At 47.0% G+C, this 20447-nt stretch overlaps 1 protein-coding gene across 4 annotated transcripts in view; it reads right to left on the bottom strand.

The window, feature by feature from the left end:
- Ido2 (indoleamine 2,3-dioxygenase 2) overlaps positions 1–20447 on the bottom strand; it is a 44242-nt gene that overhangs the window by 8085 nt on the left and 15710 nt on the right. For 2 of the 4 annotated variants that reach the window (XM_087901167.1, XM_087901168.1), the window contains 6 exons: positions 19742–19864; positions 17156–17274; positions 15480–15494; positions 14143–14242; positions 12857–12974; positions 1222–1273 (listed from right to left, as the gene is read on the bottom strand). In XM_087901167.1, coding sequence (XP_087757293.1) covers positions 1222–1273; positions 12857–12974; positions 14143–14242; positions 15480–15494; positions 17156–17274; positions 19742–19861 — 524 coding nt within the window. In that variant the 5' untranslated portion in view covers positions 19862–19864. The remainder of the gene's footprint in view (positions 1–1221; positions 1274–12856; positions 12975–14142; positions 14243–15479; positions 15495–17155; positions 17275–19741; positions 19865–20447) is intronic. The other 2 variants (XM_087901166.1, XM_085680599.2) reach the window with 1 other exon arrangement.

Raw genomic sequence — 20447 nt, 5'->3', positions numbered from 1 at the left:
TCATATAAAGAGAGGCCTTTGTTGCCCCTTAGATCAAAATGGTTCCCTTGGGGAAACGTTTCAAAGAATCGACCTATCAGAACATGAAGCTCTTCTGGTTTGGTCTGAGGTTTGGTCCTTGGTCCTTCGATCTCATCATTTGGCTGTGACTGAGGGATGCATCAGGGTGGAGGAAACATGAAGGAGCAAGGCTGGGGACCCTGGGGCTGAGTTTCCCCCAAGCCCTTCACGGGTATGATTTCCTTCCAGGAGTCTTCTTCCTCCCAGTACTTTCACAACTTCTCATCAGCACCACAGACTGGCAGACAAGCCTTCTACACACGGCCTTTGGGGCTGTTTAGAATCTACACTGTATGACCATTAGCTCATTCTCCTCTCTATTTCTTTCAGATTACTCTCTGGAAATCTTGTTTCTAATCTTTACCCCCTCAGTAGGGTTAACCTCCCAAGCCAGGCCCACCTTAAAGAGCCCCACAGCTCTTCAATTTGAAGAAAGTATATTATTTATGTATCCATTTTGCTTTTCTTCCAATGGGAGATGGCAACAATGGATTTGCATGTGGTCTGTCTCTTGCTGTGTCTAGGCATGGCTTTGATTCTTTCTCTCAACAGTATCCCATGCACCTCCAAACCAACAAGACAGAGACATTAAAAACTGACTGGACTCTGGTAGTTGGTGAACTAGATTGTCAAGTCAGGGATAGTTAGGACTGTATTCCCCACTGCTCTGAAGGCCAGGCAGTCTAAGAGCAAGGCAGAGACAGTTTGGTAGGGTCAAGATCTGAACCCTGGTTTCCAGATGGGTCCCTGGATGCTATGACCTCATGAGGTCAAAGGGCAAAGAGGAAAAACATGACAATTACTTCGCAGGCTTCCTCTCCATTTTCCCTCTCCTCCTCCCCTTCCTCTCTCTCCACTCCTATCTCTCATTTTTCTGCCCTTGTCATCAAGTTAGACTTCTAAGAGATTCATGGTTCTGGTCCAGCAGCTAAGGACAATCTCTTTGCACTTAAGTACCCAGACATGGAGTCCTTCGTCCTTATGATGGTGTGTGTGGGGGAGTGGGGTCTGTCCTCCTAGAGTGGACCCAGGTGGTGACTTTGCCAGCTTTGATCGCTTGCTATATTTCTTACTTTAGAACGCTCCTATCTGTCCACCCTCACACAAACTTGGGAAACCGTACCGAGGTCTCAGGCAGGAAACCAACGGCACTGTACTTACCCAGAGAGGAAGATCCGGATGACTGTGTAAAATATGTCTGGGTCTACATAATCTGGAACACAATCAAACATGAACTTTACCAGAGGCAAAAAAAAAGCAATTGGCCACATGTGCCTGAACCCCACTGCTTTCCTGGGGCTCCCCCATCCCTATCTGATCTATGCAGAGCCCAGAATGGAAGCAGCAGCGAGCATAGATGGAATGCTCCCTTGCAGAGGGCATGGGCCCTTGCGGGGCTGTTAATCCATTCCGTGTGCTAACCTCCTCTGCTTGAGGCACTTCTATTTTCTGCTCCTCACCACCGCCAGCAAGAGATGAAGGCCATCCTTTGAAAGCACAATGGTTTAAGTAGACACGACGCGCAAAAGACTATGATAAGCTGAGGAGAGGAACGCAGAGAGCAGGGACCACCCCCTTTTCTACAGGAGAGGCAGAGCAAATGATCAGCGTCCAGAAGTTTCTGTGTCAGCTGAGGGTTTCTCAGGGAGTTGCCACCACAGGTTCATAGGGCTCAGTTAGCTCCAAGCCTCACTGGCCGGCATGGACAGCCATGCTCGTGGGAGGATCGGTTCCACTCTGTATGGAGTCCCACCTAAGGAAATGCGCCGTTGTGGCTCTATTAATTCCAAACGTCTTTGGTCTGCTTTGAAAGGCTGATTTTGCGACAATACTGAGTTCCTCTGCCTTCTGGAGACTAGTCTACATTCATCTTACCCAGATTAAGGTTTAGGTTTCTTGGTTTCTGAGAGAAAAAGAAATACCTTTTGATAAGGCTTAACTAATAACACAATGCTTCCCATTACCTTCCCTTCCCTCTTATCACACATGGAGTCCAGTCTTTGTCTCTTCTCTCTGTCTACTTTCTCTGAAGCTGGCAAGACTTGAGATGTCCAGGCCTCAATACTTCAAGACACTTATCAGTGTAGCCATACCCTCTCTTCTCAAGGTGACTATGTCCCATGTGCTAGATGTTTTCTGGGACCTCTCCTGGATATTGGTGCTTGCTCATCCGTATTGTTAAGTACTACAAACAGCTCTTTGCAAAAGGAGTAATACTGCGTACTAAACTGCTATTTGACACAACTTACTGTATTAACGGTAAAGCCAAGCGATCCTTATGATAGAAACAGCAGGGTTTACATGAAAATGTAAAACATATTCAGTGGATATTTTAAAAGAGATTCGTGAGAGAAGGATCAATGCTTCCATTTGGTTCTGTATTAGAGCTTCTAGCCAGAAGAAAGAAATAAAAGTTGTAAGAATTAATGAGGAATGGATGGATAAGGTAAGACATTCCATGGTGAAACCACATTTAAGCAATATCTGTCTTCAACCACAGCTCTACTAAAGGCCCTAGAAGGAAAACTCCAGCCTAAAAAGGTTAACCACACCCAAGAAAACACAAGGAGTAAATAATCCCAGACTAGCAAATCAAAAGAGCGGAAACGTGCATGCGCATGCACGTACATACACACACACACACACACACACACACACACACACACACACACATACCATCACCACCACAACCACAACAACAAAGTAAAGGAAATCAAACACAGCTTATTGATTACTGTCAAGACTAAAGGCTTCAATTCCCGAGTAAGAAGATATAGACTGATTGAATGGATGCAAAATCAGGATCCATTCTTCTGCTGCCTCCAAGAAACATACTTTAACATCAAGGAGAGCCATCACCTAAGGATAAAAGGATAGAAAAAGATATTCTTACCAAATGGACCTAAGAAGGAAGATGGTGTGGCCATTTTAATATCTGACAAAATAGACTTCAAACCAAAACTAATCAGAAGAGGTGGGAAGGACACTATATACACAAAAGAAAAAAAATCTACCACGAGGAAGCTGCAATTCTTAACATCTATATGCTGAACACAGGACACCAAAGTTTATAAAAGAAATGCTGTTACAGCTAAAATCACATATTGATCTACCTCAATGGCCAACTGTACCACTCTTGGGCATATACCCAAAGAACACTTCATCTGCCACAAGGACACTTGCTCAGCCATGCTTATTGCTGTTCTATTCATAATATCCTGAAATTGAGAACAACCCAGATGTCCCTCAACAGAAGAATGAATGAGGAAAACGTGGTGCATTTGTGCAGTGGAATATTACTTAGCTGCTAAAAAAAAATAACCAGAAATCATGACACTCACAGGTAAAAATCATCCAGGTAACCCAGACCCAGAGAGATAAATATAGTATGAATTCACTTATATGTGGATATTAGTTGACAAGGCAATAGTAACCAAGCTACGATTGACTGAACCACAGAGGTTAGGTATAGCCCAGGGAACTAAATAGACTATGTAGTTACAGATGGACATAGTTATAGATGGATGGATGAAGAGTACTAGAATAGGAATATTGAGTGGAGATGGGAGGGAAAAAGAGGGTGGGGGAGGGAAGACAGAGAGAGACAGTTAAAATTAAGGGTCATTGAGGGGTATTTTAGAAGCCTAATACAATAGAAGTTTCTAAAATACAGACATATATGAAGGCGATCTAAATGAAATCACCAAATAATGGGGGACACAGAGCCCCAAATGGACATTTCTTGTCATCAAATCCTCCAGTACTGGGATTAGGTTACATCTAATTGAGCTGTTTGTCAAAGGGGTTCCATGAGAACCCCCAAACAACCCATGTTGTTGCCAAGACTACAGACTGCTCTCCACAAACTGACAAGCTGCTATTTCTGAAGAACACACTTAACACAACTCAGTGAACATGGAGAAATCAAGCTGGTGCCTACAAAGAGCCTTCACCGCTGTGTGCAAGCGTCTTTGGTGCAAGAAGGTACTCTGCAGGCTTCCAAAGGAGAACCATAAACAGGTCCACCAAAGGAGAATCATAAACAAGCCCGCCAAAGGAGAACCATAAATAGGACAGTCACAAACCCATCGGCTCATCCACAATGTGTCCTGCCTGCAAATCACGCTACAGCAACCGCGGCACAAAGTTTGAGGCACAACTAACCAATATCTGATACTTAACGCCCGCTCCACAAAATGGAAGCCATACCCAACACTGCTTAGGTTACCAAAACCCTAAAACTAGATAGCCGAGGGACCTAGGGAGAAACCAAATAATATTGGTCTAGAAAATAAAAACAACAACAACAAAAAGCCCTCAGCAATAAAATGACTCCTAATGACTTGCTGCTGTACCCAAAGACCAGTGCCTTGCCCATCTATCATCAGAGAGGCTTCCTCCTGCAGTAGATGGGAACAAACACAGAGACCCTTAGCCAGACATCATGCAGAGAGTGAAAGACCTTGGAACATTCAGTACTAAATGGATTTTGATGTCTCCATCAAATGCTTCCTCTCAGGGTTCAGGATACCCTGTGGAAGAAGAGGCAGAAAGAGTGTACGAGCCAGAGGGGATGGAGGACACCAAAGAAACACAGCTTCTAACTCAACTGGATTGACACACATAGACTTACATAGACTGAGGCCGTGTGCACAGGACCTGCAGGGGTCTACACAAGATGAGGTCCTAGAACTGAAAGGAGGAGTGGACACATGCCTCCATTCCTAGTCCAAAATCTATCTCCAACTGATAATCACTCATAAATGAAAACTTAGCTTTCTCTAAGGGGGTTGCCCTGGGAAAACAAACCACTCTCAAGGATAGGCTGTGATTCCCGCAGTAGAGGGCCAACAGAAGACAAACTCAGGGGAATCTTTGGAGGTTCATTGTCCCATAATGTCATGTCAGAACTTTTCACTTTTTTAAAGTTTATATTATTTTTTAATTTAGTTTTACTTTACCTATTGTCTTAGGTAGGGTCTCTATTGCTGCGATGAGACACGGTGACCGGAGCAGCTTGGAGAGGAGAGGGTTTGTTCAGCTTATGCCTCCTCATCACAGCACTGCTCCTCATCAAAGGAAGTCAGGACAGGAAGTCAAAACGGGCAGAATCCTGGAGGCCTCAGGCAATGCAGAGGCCATGGAGGGTGCTGCTCATTGGCTTGCTCGCCATGGCTTGCTCAGCCTGCTTTCTTAGAGAACCCAGGGCCATCCACTCAGGGAGGCACCACCACCAGTCACTAATTAGGAAAATGCCCTACAAGTTTGCCTCTAGCTCAATTTTATGGAGGGATTTTCTCAGTTGAGGCTCCCTCCACTCAGCTGACTTTAGCTTGTGTCAAGCTTACAAAAAAACTAGCCACCACACACACACACACACACACACACACACACACACGTATAAGTGTATTTCTTCTTTTTTCTTCTTCCCCTTCTTCTTCTTCTCTCATTTTTGCAGGTCACTTGTTTCCAGTGGAGTGTTTCTATGGTGTTCCTGTGCCTGTGATGAGTTGGTCTCTGCGTCTGTATTTGCTTTTCGTGCCTTCTCTCAAGCTCGTTTCCATCTGTCTGTCTTGTCCATCTCCAATCTGATAGCTTTTGTTTTATGTGCTATTACCGCTTAGAAGCCTGTTTGTTTTCTAATGAGACACAGAAAGGGGATAGACCTGGACGGGAGGGGAGGTCAGGGAGAACTGGGAGGAGCAGAGGGAAGGGGAACTGTAATCAGGACACATTATGTGAGGGGGGGGGCTGTTTTCAATAAAAAGGAAAACAAGAGAATCCCTGGTGAACCTAAGCACATTCTGAGCAGGATTCCCACAGAGAAAACCAGAGAACCTGACAATGTTTCCCAAACTGCTAGATTCCAAGCTAATGTTCAAATATTAGCTAGAAGTGAACCTAGCAGAGATAATTAAACAAATAGATACCTTTGCTAAACCCAAAACTGCAAATAACTATTAATAAAGTGGAATATAGACATCTACCTTCCCTCGAATTAAACTCAGGTAAACCTGCGCATAAAAACACAGACTCACACAACACATTCACATGCGAGCAAACTGCTTACTCAGTGAGGATATGTGCACTGAGAGAAGGGTCCCTGCTTCGGGAGCTGTTTCAAGCATGTGACAGAGAGAGACACCCAGTAACAGTGACAAACCAATTAGAAGGGGTCATCAGGAAATGCTGGCTTGTATTTGATGTTGTTTCTTGTCTCTCCACCTGTTTTCCTTCCAAGACAGCAGCTGGATATCACAAATGTCGATATCACAATCCACATTTCATGCAGCTTGAGCCAAGTCCCCAACAGAGGGTTTTTTGTTTGTTTGCTTGTTTGCTTGTTTTGGCGGTACCTGCAAAGGTGACTCTACAGTCCACACAAGACACAGGGGCAGGCGGGCTCCTGAAGGAGAAAACCAGGGAAGGGAATGATCCTTAGGAAATGAAGAAGACTCTGAAGGCTCAGGGAACAGGAAAAGACAAGTCCAGAGGGGAAGGGAGCCGAGACCTGGAAGTAAACCTGTTCTTTAAGAAAATATAGTGAGGGACTATGTCAACACAGGAGGAAAATCCCTGTGAAATTCATTTCCTATCTCATAGTATACTCAGATAATAATAATAGATGAATTAAGAACCTAAGTACAAACAATAACAACATTAGAGGAAAATATGGGGGAACTATTACTTCCAACCTGCTCTTACTGCATAAGTTCTCAGGTAAGAGATCATGACCTTATTTCAGTTAAGAGCTTTTGCTTGCAAAAGGCATTAAACAAATCTTATTGGTGGCACATGTAGTTGGCAGCCATCCAACCATATGTAAAGTGTCCACGTGCCTCCTGTGGCCGGAGGTCACTGTACAGGGCTAACCAACACCTGATACGCGACTGAGCAGAAAGGGGCTTCAGTCGGACTCGGCTGTAAAACTTTACTTGTGCCACCGTGTGCTCTGTGAATCAGAGCAGGGGACATAGGAGAGGGGGAAGCTTTGGAACGGTGCTGCTGAGGCCCAGGCAAGAGACATGATGGCGTCAATCAAAGGAACCAATGTAAACAGTATTGGAGAAAGCAACTCCAGTTAAGCGTGGTGAAGAAGTGTGGTTGCCTCCAGCCACTGAAAGCAGTGCAGGGCTCTTGCTAAAGTAAAAAAAGAAAACACCAGAAAGGAGTCAAAAAGCCATAAGGGGGTCAAGGAACCACCAGGAAAATACAAAACCAAATAGGAAAGCAGTTCTGTGGGAAACGCACTTGCTAATCTCAGTGCACTTTGGCTCTGGGTGACGCGGCCAGAGGCTTTGCATTTACTTTAGGGGTAAGGTTTACCCCATAACCGGCTGGCATTAGCTGGGCATCTACCAGTGCTGATGTCTCCACCTTCAGTGTGAAGCAGCCCCACCCTGCCCAGCTTGCCACACACAACCAAACGAAAGTGATTTGCTACAGAAGAAAGCAGAACGGAAAGTTAAAAGAATCTGTCCCAGAAACGTTGGGGCTGTGGGATACAAATGTTTAGTCCAAATGTAATTGTCTGCTTGGGCCTCAGAACTCAGTTTCCAAATTGATTCAATGTAGTTTAGCATCTCCAGGACCCAGGAAGAGGGGAATCCAAACATCTTCTTCTTTCTTAAGGACTAGCTTGCAGGTGACACTCTATGAAAAATCAGCATGGTATGGTTTAAAAAAAAAATCAAACATGCAAGTTAACAGGACAACCATTAAGAATGAGTAAAATAAATAGAAATAAGAATTAAGAAATAGCAAAGAAGTGGTTACAAGCAGCCAGGGGGAGAAGACAGGGCAACAACACAGGCTTCAAACTCTAGAATCGGAAGCTCTTATTTTGACGAGCTCTGGCCGAAAGATCTTGGCTGCTATAAAAATATTGTTCCAGCCGTGGAGAGGAATGAGGCAATTTTCAGGCAACAGAGTTTACCATCTTTTAATCTATCAGCAGATAAGTCTTAGAGAATTCTTTCGGGCTCTCCTGGTTAGCCTCAGCTGTCAGCTTGGCATAGCCCTGAGTTGTCTGGGAGTCTCAGCTGGGAGATTTCCTCCATGAGACTGGCCTGTGTACCCATGACACAGGCACGCACTCTTGGGGGGAGGGGCATTGCTAATTGATGTGAGAGGGGCTTCATCCATGGGAAGGTGAACCTGGGCTGTAGAAGAAAGGCAGCTGACAACGAACCTAAGAGCAAGGTCACCACCTTCTCTTTCTTAGCTCCTGCTCTGACTCTCTCAGCAAAGGCCTGTGACTCAGAAGTGTAAGCCAAATAACCCCCTTCCTCCCCAAGCTGCTCGTGAGCAAGGGTCTTCTGAGAGTCAGAGAAAGCAAACCAGAATGGGGCTATATAGAGAGATATAGATATACGTGTGTGTGTGTGTGTGTGTGTGTGTGTGTGTGTGTGTGTGTGTCTGAATAGAGGGTTGGTTGTAAATACAGGGTAGGTTGTGAATACAGGGCAAATCAAAGCTATCAAAGCTAGCCAAATTAGAGAGAATTGTGGAAGCCAGGGATAAGGGAGGGATGCTGGTGAGCACCTACTGAGCATGCTCAAAGGCCTGCACTCCATCCCCAGTAAGGCAGAAAACAAAGCCAAACCTCCAGCTGGCATGTAGTTTAGGTAGTTTGACCCAGTATACCCCTTAGAAGTCATCTGTTAAGATTAAAAACTCTTCAGCGCATGGAGAGCTGCCTTGGGTATGTGTATTCTTGCTGTAACCCCAACAAAAGCAGCCTAGGGCGGGAAAGCGTTTATTTCATCATATAGCTTATATTCTGTTATGGAGGAAAGTCAGGGCAGGAACCTGGAGGCAGGAACTGAAGCAGAAGCCACGGAGAAATGCTGCCTACAGGCTAGTTCCTTCTGGCTTGCTCAGTCTGTTTCCTTACAGCAGCCAGGCATGCCCACATCAACCACTAATCAAGAAAATTCCCCACAGGCTTGTCTGCAGGCCATCTGAAGGAGGCATTTTCTCAGGTGAGGGTCCTCATCTCAGATGAGCCTAGTTTGAGTCAGGTTGACAAAAAAATTACCCAGAACAGTGAGTACACGTTTTCATAACTGATGCTCAACCATGATACAAGTAGATTTAAGAGGCCAATGAAACTAGATTTAAGGAAGCAGCTTACATAGTTTGGATACATGCAGGTAAGTAATCAATCCACCAGTGAAGGCCAACTTTAGAAACAGAAACACATGTCTTATTAGATTGAAACTAACAGGGAATTTCCATGTGATAATTTTCCAAATGGATTTAGGAAAAAAAAAAGTTTACAAACTAAAACTCAAAATTTCTTTCACAAAATTAGATGATCAAATCAGAAGAGTCTAATAGCTAAGGCTCACAGTACAGCCCCACCCGCCTCCCTCCTCAGGGGGCATCATCCAACACTTTCTTAGAGGGGACATTTGATTGCTCATTCCCTGTGTGCAAGTGTATGCATAACGTACGGAGGTCAGAGGTCAATGTTGGGTGTCACCCCACCTCCTTTGAGACAGAGTACATTGAGAGTGTGAAGTGCGTTTAATAAAAGCTCAGGGTCAGAAATTAGGCTTCAACCTGAAGATCTGAAAAGGAAAACAGCCAGTCACTGGTTTCCACCTCGATCTCAGTCTGAAATGGTGATCCTGCCTCCGGAATCTCAGTGTGTGTTGAGAGCTGTTTCCTCCCATTTTATAATCCTCTCCAGGGCTGGGATTAAAGGCGTGAACCACTGTGATTAAAGGTATGCACCACCTGGTTTCTTTGGCAACTAGTGTGGCTCCTGGGATTAAAGGTGTGTGTTACCATAACCTGGTCTGTAAGGCTGGCCAGGGGGACTGTTTTACTCTCCGATCTTCAGGCAGTCTTTATTTATTAAAATGCAATGAAATGCCACTATAAGAGTGCAGCTCACAAATTCTACTACACTGGCTGTCGTGAGCTCCAGGATCCTCCTGTCCCCTCCCCAGCACTAGGATTATAGGCATGAACCCCTCTCCCAGTTGTTTGCTAGGTCCTGGGAATGGTTCTGTCTTAGTTTGGTTTCTATTGCTGTGAAGAGACGCCATGACCTTGGCAACACTTAAAGAAAAAACACTTAATTGGGGTGGCTTCCAGTTTCAGAGGTTCAGTCCATTATCAATGATATGGTGGCATGCAGGCAGACATGGTGCTGGAGAAGGAACTCAGAGTCCGATATCTTGCCTGGCAGGCAATAGGAAGTGGTCTGAAGCCCTGAGAATGGCTTAGGCATCTATGAGACCTCAAAGCTCACCCCACAGTGACACTTCCTCCAACAAGGCCACACTTACTCCAACAAAGTCACATCTTCTAATTGTGACACTCATGAGTTTGCAGGGGTCAGTTACATTCAAACTACCCCAGAGATACAACACCTCATGTTACACAGCTGGGGCTTTATATCTGAACATTTCCTCAGTGTCTAATAGAAAAAATTATCAAGTGAGTCAGGCTGAAGCCAGACCTTCTGCTGACACCGAAGGAAGGAAGGGAAATTAATAAAATACTTTCTGGAGAGAAATGCACTTTCTAAGGAAGTGCTGACTCTTAGGGGCGTGACCTACTAGCTAGCTGCAGAATCATGCCTGGAAATGATTTAAAGACTTGAAACCCCGAAAATATTTTGGCTGTCCAACAGGCCTCCAAATTCCCACCCAGGTGGGTCGCATAGGTAAGACAGCCCTCCAAAAGCAATCACGCAGGTACACAGTGCTAAGCTGAAGCGGGTGACAACAGGTTGAGACGCCCATGGCTGACATGTTCGGAACTCTGGTGGCCTTACGGGGAGTCTGACTATAAAAGCAGTGGTCTGGCTTTATTGTTTCAGCTCTTTGTGAGCGCTGTGAATAACAGCTGTGTTAAGCTGGGCAAAGGCCTGGGGACTCGGCTTGTAGTGAAGTGGGGCCTCTGATGTCCACAAAAGGCATTTTTACAGCACCTGCATGCTTGGCGGGAGGGGAGGGTTAATCCAGGATGCTTCCTGAAGCTGGGCTCTGAGAATAGTTGGATTATCTGGTAGACTCTATTTGGGAGGGCTGAAAGAAGAGGGGATCCACCCCGCTAAGTTGTCCGTATCACACACAAAAATTAGCAACTAGAGATGACACGCTGCCCAGAGGATGGGCACGAATCCCTGCCTGTGCCTCCAGCCTTTGCTCTTATTAATAGCTTCTCTCTTTCACGATTACTGTTGTGGCACGGCCAGCCAGTCCCATCCCAGTGACACTGAGTGCCAAGGTATCTGCAGAGGGCAGGGGAGTGGTGGCCTGTTTCTGTCCCACAGTGCCGCAGTGGGCTCAGCATGGACGACTCATCTGAAGGCCCATTCACTCCTTAGCCATGTGTCAACCTCCTCGTGTGACTTGCCATTGCCACTCAGCTTGGTGGCACCAGGATTCTTATGTTCCCCATGGTGTCTCAGCACTCAAGATGGGAACTCACCGGCCATTTCTGGGTTCAGTGTTCTCATTACTGCTGTTTTGGTTGGAAGAATGTCAGAGGCAGGGGCACATCCTCCATCCTGAGATGAGAGGAGTGTCTGGCCGCACTCTGAGGGGCCCATGGAGTGTTGTGGAGGGTGCTGTCGTCATCTTTGGAGAAGTGTGGACACAGGTTCCCTTCCTTCCCCCATGCATGTAGAGACAGCTCACCACAGAACCTTAAAAATCCCACTGCATGGGGAAATTCATCTGGGGATCAAACAGGGCTGAAGGGAAGGGGTCCATCTGGATCCTCAGACCTCCTGCAGAGGATCATGAAGGTCCTTCTGGGCCTGTAACATGCTCAAAAACTAGTTCCGATGAGGCTGGGATTAGACAGTATGGCGCAACTCTGGAGCGCAGTGTGACTCACTGGAGAGTCTCAGAACCTCCACCAAGGGCTCCAGTGTTCAACTTAGGATTGGGGGGCACTTAAGAGTGGTGACCCCAGAGGGCATATTGGCAAAGCTGCAATGTATGTCACCAACTGGGGAACACTTTGGGGACCAAATGATACGTCCATGAGAGCTTTAAGGTTGAATCCGAGGAACTGGGAAGTGGACAGGAAGTGTGTGATCCTGTGGCCTCCGGGCGGACAGCGCAGAGCCTGGGATGACCCCATTTATTTATACTTCTCTTTCCCACCCTGTGCCCTGTCAACACTACTGCCTGGAATGCTCCTCTCATGAAGTCAAGACTCAGGGGAAAGGGTGTTTGACCCTGTTTCTCACACAAAGGGACCACGCACTCCTCCCTCGAACCTTCCTTAAACACCCAGCAAGCACAATTGATAGATTTCTATGTTCATGAAGATTAATAGAGCCAGCCAGATGGTTTGCACCTCCAGAACAGAGTCGTCCATCAGGGAAGGGATGTCAGTTACTCCTTCCGTCGTCAGCTCCTGCCAGCACTGGCCACAGAAGACTAAAGGAAGGCTCAGATGTCTCAGAACCCACAAGGAGGAAAAGCAAATGAATCTGGAGGGGTTTGCAGACACCTCCACCGGACAGCCCTGCACCCTGCATCCAGAGAGACTGAAGTACAACCAACCAATATTCCCCCTTGTAACCCCATCCAATCTCCCAGGCTTCCGCATAAGCTCAGCGTACCAAAGACGTATCTGGACCCTGAAGAAGGCAAACTACACCAATCACAGGAAAATATACAGAACAAGTCTGCAAAAATGTTCGTACCGCCTGAAAAATCATTCTCTAGTTGACTAGCGCCATCTTGTGGAGAGCTGTACCATCACCACTTAGGGCCCCGCCCCGGTCCAGGCCCCTGGAGGCTCCACCCACGCTTCTTACCATGCATTTGGGCCAAGGCTTTGGCCATGTCCTGGATGGAGAGTCTCAGCTGCTGCAGGGCCTGGAGCAGGGTGTCCTGGTTGTGTTGCAGAACGGCCTCCACTCCCCGAACCAGGGCCTGGGAATGAGATCCATTTTCTCAGTTCACGACTTTCCCTTAACGTCCAAGGAGTAGGCAGATCCCAGGGCAATGGCCCACACTTCTGGCACACCTCTGGAGCAGAAGCCTTGACATCAGGGCCCTCAATGCTAGTATTTTCTCATTCGCTTTGGATTTCCCATGTCATGGTCGTTTCTAATCTGGCCTCCCGAGCCGGGATATCCTCCCCGCAGATCTGTGTGACATCGGACAGGTTCCTGAAGACTCCCAAGCTCCACAGCTCCGTCAGTCCAGATGCCCTCCTTGTTTTAGACTGATCTCAGCTAAACCGACGACCTAGCATCAAGCTGCTGAATCTTCCAGGGGACCAGTGGGCGAGACAAACGAATGAGGACGGAAGTGGCCACAGGATTTCACTACCGTGTGGGCACCCATGTACCTACACCCCGGTAGACCATGGAGCTACACCCCGGCCCTGACTTTCACTTTTGAGAGTGAAAGATTCTGCAGTAATTACGCCCTGACTGAACACTTTATTGAACAGCAGGCATCCAATAAAACCATAAATCCACCTTAATCTAGAGATAAAGGTGATATATGAAGGTTCCCGTCTCACTGTTTATTGTCTATATACCCAGCCCCGCTAAACCCAATGGGACCTGAAAGGAGAAAAAATAAATTTTGCAGCCCCCAGGACTGAATCACCTGGGTGACTGCAACGATGCCTGCGCTCTGGAAGAGATCATTTCTTCTGCATATTTACAGTTACTCTCTTGTAAGAAATTCACGCACACGCACGCACGCACGCACGCATGCACGCACCCTCATATCTTACCTCAGCTGCCATTTCTGTGGGGAAGTTTGCCTGACCCTTCAAGCATGCATTACTTTCACCTTCTCCTCACGGAACAGCCTTTTTCTTTCTAACCTATGTGACTCCAGCTGCTGCGGGACCGTGCACTGTGACAGCCAGCACAGTGGGTGTCTGTCGCACCCTGCCCCCGGTGCCTGTGTGTAGACGGAGGAATGGTTCGCTTCGTGCTACAGGGACGCTGACCCCACAGACTAGAACTCAGATCCCTTCCTTCATGTTTGACCAACTAGGAGAAGGCCTGTGTCTGACTGAAGGTGAAACCACAAGGACAGTGCCTGACTGAAGGTGAGAGACTGGGAAGCGAGGAGATACCTTAATGCCAGGCGCGGCTGCCTTCTCCACCAAAACGGTCACCAGTGCAAAGGCCTGCAGGCTCTCTCCCCCGGGAAAAGAGATGATGGTTTCCAGGTTACTGGAAGAAAGAGGCCACCAGGAAGGAAGGAGACCGTGTCAGTTAGAGACAAGCTCCCCTGACCTGAAGACTCTGGGTGTTTACCGTGGCCTTGATGATCCTTGACCTTTGCCCCAGTGAAAGAGCCATGGGAATCCACCATGTTGGGCAGGTTTTAGCAAGAGGTTTCTAGTCCTTCAGGATTCTTGTCTAAGGCTAAGGGGTCTTGGAGCTAGAGGGATCAAAGTGAACACCTTCTTCCCGATTAAGGTATTGAAACGAACTGTGGTTCAGGGAAGTAAGGCGGCTTATCTTCTTATCTAGAGGCATATAAATGATTATTCATGGCCAGATTCAGTATAGTTTAAGAACTTAACCTAGCCCGCTCCCCCTTTTGGTGAGGCGGGGTCTTACCATATTGCATATTGTCCTCCAACTCACGATCCTCCTGCCCCTGCCTGGCAGATGTGAAGACTATGGCTGTGTGCCTCTGAGCCTGGCTCGAGTTCTAACCGAGCATGAGATGCTACCACAGAACAGGGCTGGAAGACTATCAAGAGGGGCCATCTCTACTCAACCTGACATCTGACCGTCAGATTCATATCTAACCCGATCTACCAAACCCAAAGAAGTCGCTTTGTGCAGCTGCTTCATCTCCAGCAAATATGAGCAAAGCCAAGACTCGAACCCCAAAACAGCAAAGCCGATGGGGGTCAAGCAGAGGTGTGTCAGCTTGGGGAACGATATTTTCACCTTCCACCTATACCCTTCACAGATTTGAGGGGGATGCACACACAGTGCAAGAACAGCTTCCCTGCCGGCTTTGCTGCCCACGGAAGGTGGAGCCTCTGACTGCAGGCCAGATCTGCCCTCAAGGGTTCCAGTCCACCGGATGACAAGGGCTTTCAACAGGACCTTCCTATCACTGCTGTCTGCTCGCATCTGGCCTTTCGCAGATGTCGTACACAGATGAGAAAGCCCTGTGAGACCGTTAGGCTCCGCCACAGAGTCATACTTTGTTGTTTTCTTACACTGCACTTTTTATTGTAGACATATGGTAATGAAAAATTAATCCCTTTACCCCTACAAAGTAGCCTCCCTCAGAGCTAATGCTTGGACTACTGAGTTTTTAGCATATTTCTTTGCCTTTTCATGCGTTCTTTCATGATGCTGTGCTGTCCACAGAGCTTGCCACGCCTCCCCTGTTGTTTTCTCAAAAACCTTGAAAGGTATCAGTGATTCTAAAGAGACAGCTTACCTGATTTCCCACGGTCTGGTCGCATTCCGGTTATCGGCAATGGCAAAGAGAACAAGAAAAGAACAACTCGGTTGGTGACCAGAAATAATTCTTGGAGTCCCCGGTACCCAAGCTCACACCCTCATCAGCAATGCCCATGCATACATACTCCTTGGCACACACCGAGGACACCATGGGTTGTGATTGGACAAAGAGCCACTGAGTGACAGCGCAAACAGGCGCTCAGCTCTTGGTGCCAGTGCCCTGTGTCTGCGCAGGCGCGGGCTCATTCCTGTTGCTCTTTAGCTGGCCCTCGCCACAAGATCCACCCACGTGAGTTACTCGGATCCTACCCACCTCTTAGATCAGCATCTGCTCCCTCGCCAAGCTCTCCCTGCTGCTCTCCTGGAATTCTAGAGATGCTGTTTGTGTTGCTCTTTGACATCCATCAGGAGCCGCTTTGGCCCGATATTGAATTGCTTCGGGAGTGTTTCGCTTCTCTTTCTTTCATTTCTGCAAAGCCCGAAGCTCTGTGTAGACATCTTAGAAGATGTCAGGAATACGTTCACCTAAAAGGACGACTCGGGAGTCCCGGTCCTGCACCTACATCTCTGGGCCCTGCATCTCACTTGCTGGGACACTAACTTCTCGTGGTTGCTTTTTGCCTTCTCAGCCCAGAGCAGACACATTCCCCTTTAAAATGTCTTTTTTTTCCTTTTCCCTTGAATCATAAACCCAGCTTAGTCAACGCAATGCAGTCACCACAATAATCCATGTCATAATATTTATTATCTCACTCATCGCAATTGACTAATCCTGGTCTAGGTTTGATAGCTCTCAGTGCATACCAGTTTTTATTGCTGTATAATTGGTCAGGCCATGGCTACCTATAACCACCATGCCAAAGAAGATCTCTCTATATCCAGCTCAGTGTCTCCTCTGTGGTCTTAATTTACCACAAAAGTAAACGCTGCCTTGCGTTTACAAGCTAAAATAAATTTTACTATGAACATGAAGTTTCCACGGATTTGCTGCTTGTTTAAAAGTTAGAAGACAAATGCTACTAGGCCCAACTCAGCTGTGAAATGGTGCAAACTAGGTGAAATAATGGCATATATCAGATTCCCACACACCTAGGATTGTTCATTCAGAACCATATTGATCACTCCTTGACACCCAATCCTGACCTGACTGGAATGGAGGGCAGAAGGGGGAATACGCCATGTGCTGAGAAAAAAAAGAAGGAAAGGAAGGAAGGAAGGGAGGGAGGGAGGGAGGAAGGAAAGAAGGAAGAAGGAAGAAGGAAGAAAAGAAGGAAGAAGAAAGGAAGGAAAGAAAGAAAACAACAACAACCAAAAAAAAAAAAACAAAAAACCAAAAAACCCCAGCACAGTGTGATTACACAGGAGACTGAAATTCAGAAATCCAGATGTGAAGTGGAAGCAAAGGAAAAAGCAAAGTCTGAGGCCAATCTGTCAATCTGTTTCGAGCCCACAAAGAAAAAAACATCTGCAGTTTAAATGTGTGTATCCACTCTTTCATGGAACCATAGAGCAAAGGATGAGTGTGAACACACAGCTCACTATAAAGTAGCCCTAAGCCCATGAGTCGTTTTATCTGAGGACAGCTGAAGTTCCGGGTCCTCCCAATCCTGAATCTCAGTCCGCTGGCCTCTGAAGAACCTTTTCCCTCCTTACCCTTCTGGATTCCTTTTGGTCCAGTTTGTCAGCACCAGGTCAGAGTGGACCAGGATGGGAGGGAGCCCCAACTTCCTGGAGACTTCAACAAAAGGAATGGCAAGAGTTCTTGGCAGCACCTTTAGGACAGGAATGCAGACGATCAGGGTATTCTATTGGCAGAGGCAATTACCACGGTTGCCTGTGATAAGTGACCCGGGGACCAAGCTTGGGTTCCCTGAGTAGTCCACATCTGGACCCTACAGACACTTCCTGGGAGAGACCCAGTGGGAATACTGTCTATGAGAACACATGGAAAGAGAGGCAAAATTCAGAAATGGAGCATATGTACACACAACGCAGAGAACTGCTGAAGACTATGTAAAGTAGAACATCACCAAAACGTTTAGTGTAAATTGAGGCCAAAGAACTAACAATGTAAATTGATCTCTAGATAGATGATAAATTATAATATATATGATAGATAGTTAGATAGATAGATAGATAGATAGATAGATAGGTGATAGATAGACAGATGATAGATGATAGATAGATAGATAGATAGATAGATAGATAGATAGATAGATAGATAGATAGATAGATAGATGGTAGACATGTCGATATACAGATACAGGCATTGATGCCTATGATACATAAATGGAAATAGCGATGTAGATGTACATAGAAAGGGTGAGAGAGACTGAGCCAAAATAAGAGACAGAGAGACAGAGACAGACAGACAGGCATGGTCAGAGAAACAGAGATAGGTGAATGAAGGCACATTCACGCTAAGTTGAATGTGCGAAAATCAGTGGACAACTTCAGGTGCCGATCCTCACCTTCCACCTTTTGTGAGACCCAGTGGTCTCTTGCTTACTATTGCCACGCCAGTTTTCACATAGGGTCTGGGGACCAAAGCGCCCGTGTCAGGCCTGCTTGGAAGTCATTTACCCACTGAGCGGCTCCCCAGCCTGCGACCGAGGGCAATTTACAGATCTACGTCTGCCATTCTTCCTTCCTCAGAGCTGGGAGAGAAGTGTGTTGTAGGAGGGGAACCATTGTGGAGTTTGCAAAGCGTGGAACTCTGTGGCAAGCTTCTGCAGGAGGCGGGGGCTGGGGAGGATGGGAAGAGGTGAAGTGGTCCCTCAGCTGGGGGATCAGGGAAGACTTACACGATATAGGTAAGGGTCATGAGGCTGGGGTGGCCTTGGGGGCTGGCCGTTGCTTCCCTCACCCCTTCTCAAGCCCCCCTCCTGATTCAGGAGAACAGTTTAGGGAGCATATGGCAAAGGAACTCATTAAGATGTCACAAGCCGGGCTGGAGAGATGGCTCAGAGGTTAAGAGCATGGCCTACTCTTCCAAAGGTCCTGAGTTCAATTCCCAGCAACCACATGGTGGCTCACAATCATCTGTAATGAGGTCTGGTGCCCTCTTCTGGCCTGCAGGCATACACACAGACAGAATATTGTATACATAATAAATAAATAGATATATAAAAAAAGATGTCACAAGCCTAGGTTTTCAACTCTCCAACACTGGACATTAGACCCTTGAGCATCCGAAGAAGAGATACAATAGCTGCCGCGTTAGAATCTAGAGGAGCTGTCCTTTCCTCCCAGGCTCCCGTGTTTCCTGGTGGGACAAGAGATGTGATGAGCCTGGCAGAGCATGGCTCGGACTTCTCACACAATGGGGCGGTCCTGGAATAAGAGCCACACTTGATTTCTGGGAAAGGGAAACTTAGGAAAGGGGAAGAGGAAATATCTGGAGCTCCTGTCGAATTAACTCAGCACGCAGAGACGCTGGATTCTATCCCGGCACTGCCAGCCAGCACAAACAATACAAAGGAGGGGCTCATAACTGGACAGGGTGGCGCATGCCTGTAAGCCCCACACTTGGTGGGCAAGAGGATCATGAGTTTGAGAACAACTTGACTAAAGAGAAAGTCCTAGTCTATTTTGAATGATTTGATAAGACCTTGACAAGGATTAAAGAAAATTAATAGACTTTTAGAAAGGAAGGAACGAAGGAACCAAGGAGAAAAGAAAGAAAGGAAGGGGAAACTGAAGGTAGAGAACTGGGGTTTTATGCCCTAACAGACAGATTGAAACTCGAAAGTCACACAGAGCTAGATAAAGGACTGATAAATGAACAGCAGGCTGGGCAGGTATTAAGGAAATAAGGGAGTGACCGCATCTCTGTGAGTCACTGGGGGAAAGACATCTGTTTCAGCGGAATCAGTTACTCTGGTCTTCCCACTGTCCTCCGGCTGCTCTGGGCAAAGGTATTGACTTTGACTGGACAACAGGATGATTATGAAAATCGTAATAACCGATGTATTTGAAAAAAATTATTCAAGGTGTTTTATGAGTTCTTGGTATCTAAGGAAGCTTGTCCCACATTTTTGGAATTGGTGTGTCAAGAGCCTTTGAAACTGGCCATTAGCCTAAAAGAAAATCAGCTCTATAGCAGGGGGAGAAAGTCCTAACCCTTTCCTTGCCTTCTTCTGATTTTTTGGAGACCGTGTAGTGGAACCTCGGACTGGTGGCTTGACTCTTGGTGCAGGGACTCCAGGATCACCTAATAGGCTTCTCCCTACCCCTCACCTTTGGGGGCTGGGTCTCTCCTTCTTGCCAAACGAATCCCATGGTGATAGCAGCCAGCACCAGGTGTGCCAGACGTTGCTCACGATGACTCTTTAGGAACCTGGAGTCCAGGAGGGGCATCTACTAAAGAGATGTTAAGATCAGCAGCTGAAGCACTAAAGGGTGAAAGACGAAGGCAGGAGTTCCGTGACTTGAGGGTTCTGCAGTTATAGGAGCTGTTTAGCTTTCAACAAACATCTAAATAGCTTCATGCACACCCACTTAACCCAGCGACGCAATGTGGGAGATGCCACGTTCTAGGGTGCCAGAACCTGGTCTCCATCTGTTGCTTTGAGGGTCGCAGAGTAAGCATCGAGGTTGAGCTAAGTACCCCCCTCCCCCGTACTGGCCTCATCATATCTGCTGCCCCCCACCCCCACCCCCGCGCAGTTGTCAAATCTCTTAACCTTGTAGCAGCTTTGAAAAGAGTAAGATCCAGTGGGTTAGGGATGTAAACTCCCTACAAAATCGTGGCTCAGCTGGGCATAAGGCTTGCTCGGGGCCCTGGCAAATGACCCACAACCCAACAAGATGAAGTGGCGGGGCTTTCCACCCAGCTCCGTCCCCACCCTGTCTCGTGGGAAACCCCAACTTCTGGTGACACGGAAAGGTCATCCTGGAAAGCAGCGCCAGTACGCAGTCGAGCCACACCAGCTTCCCTATCTAA

The sequence above is a fragment of the Myodes glareolus genome, chromosome 23 (assembly GCF_982192425.1).
Source record: "Myodes glareolus chromosome 23, mMyoGla1.1, whole genome shotgun sequence".
In the NCBI taxonomy this organism is placed as follows: Eukaryota; Metazoa; Chordata; class Mammalia; order Rodentia; family Cricetidae; genus Myodes; species Myodes glareolus.
Note: the sequence above shows the minus strand (reverse complement) of the source record. Positions and strands in the feature narration are given on the sequence as shown.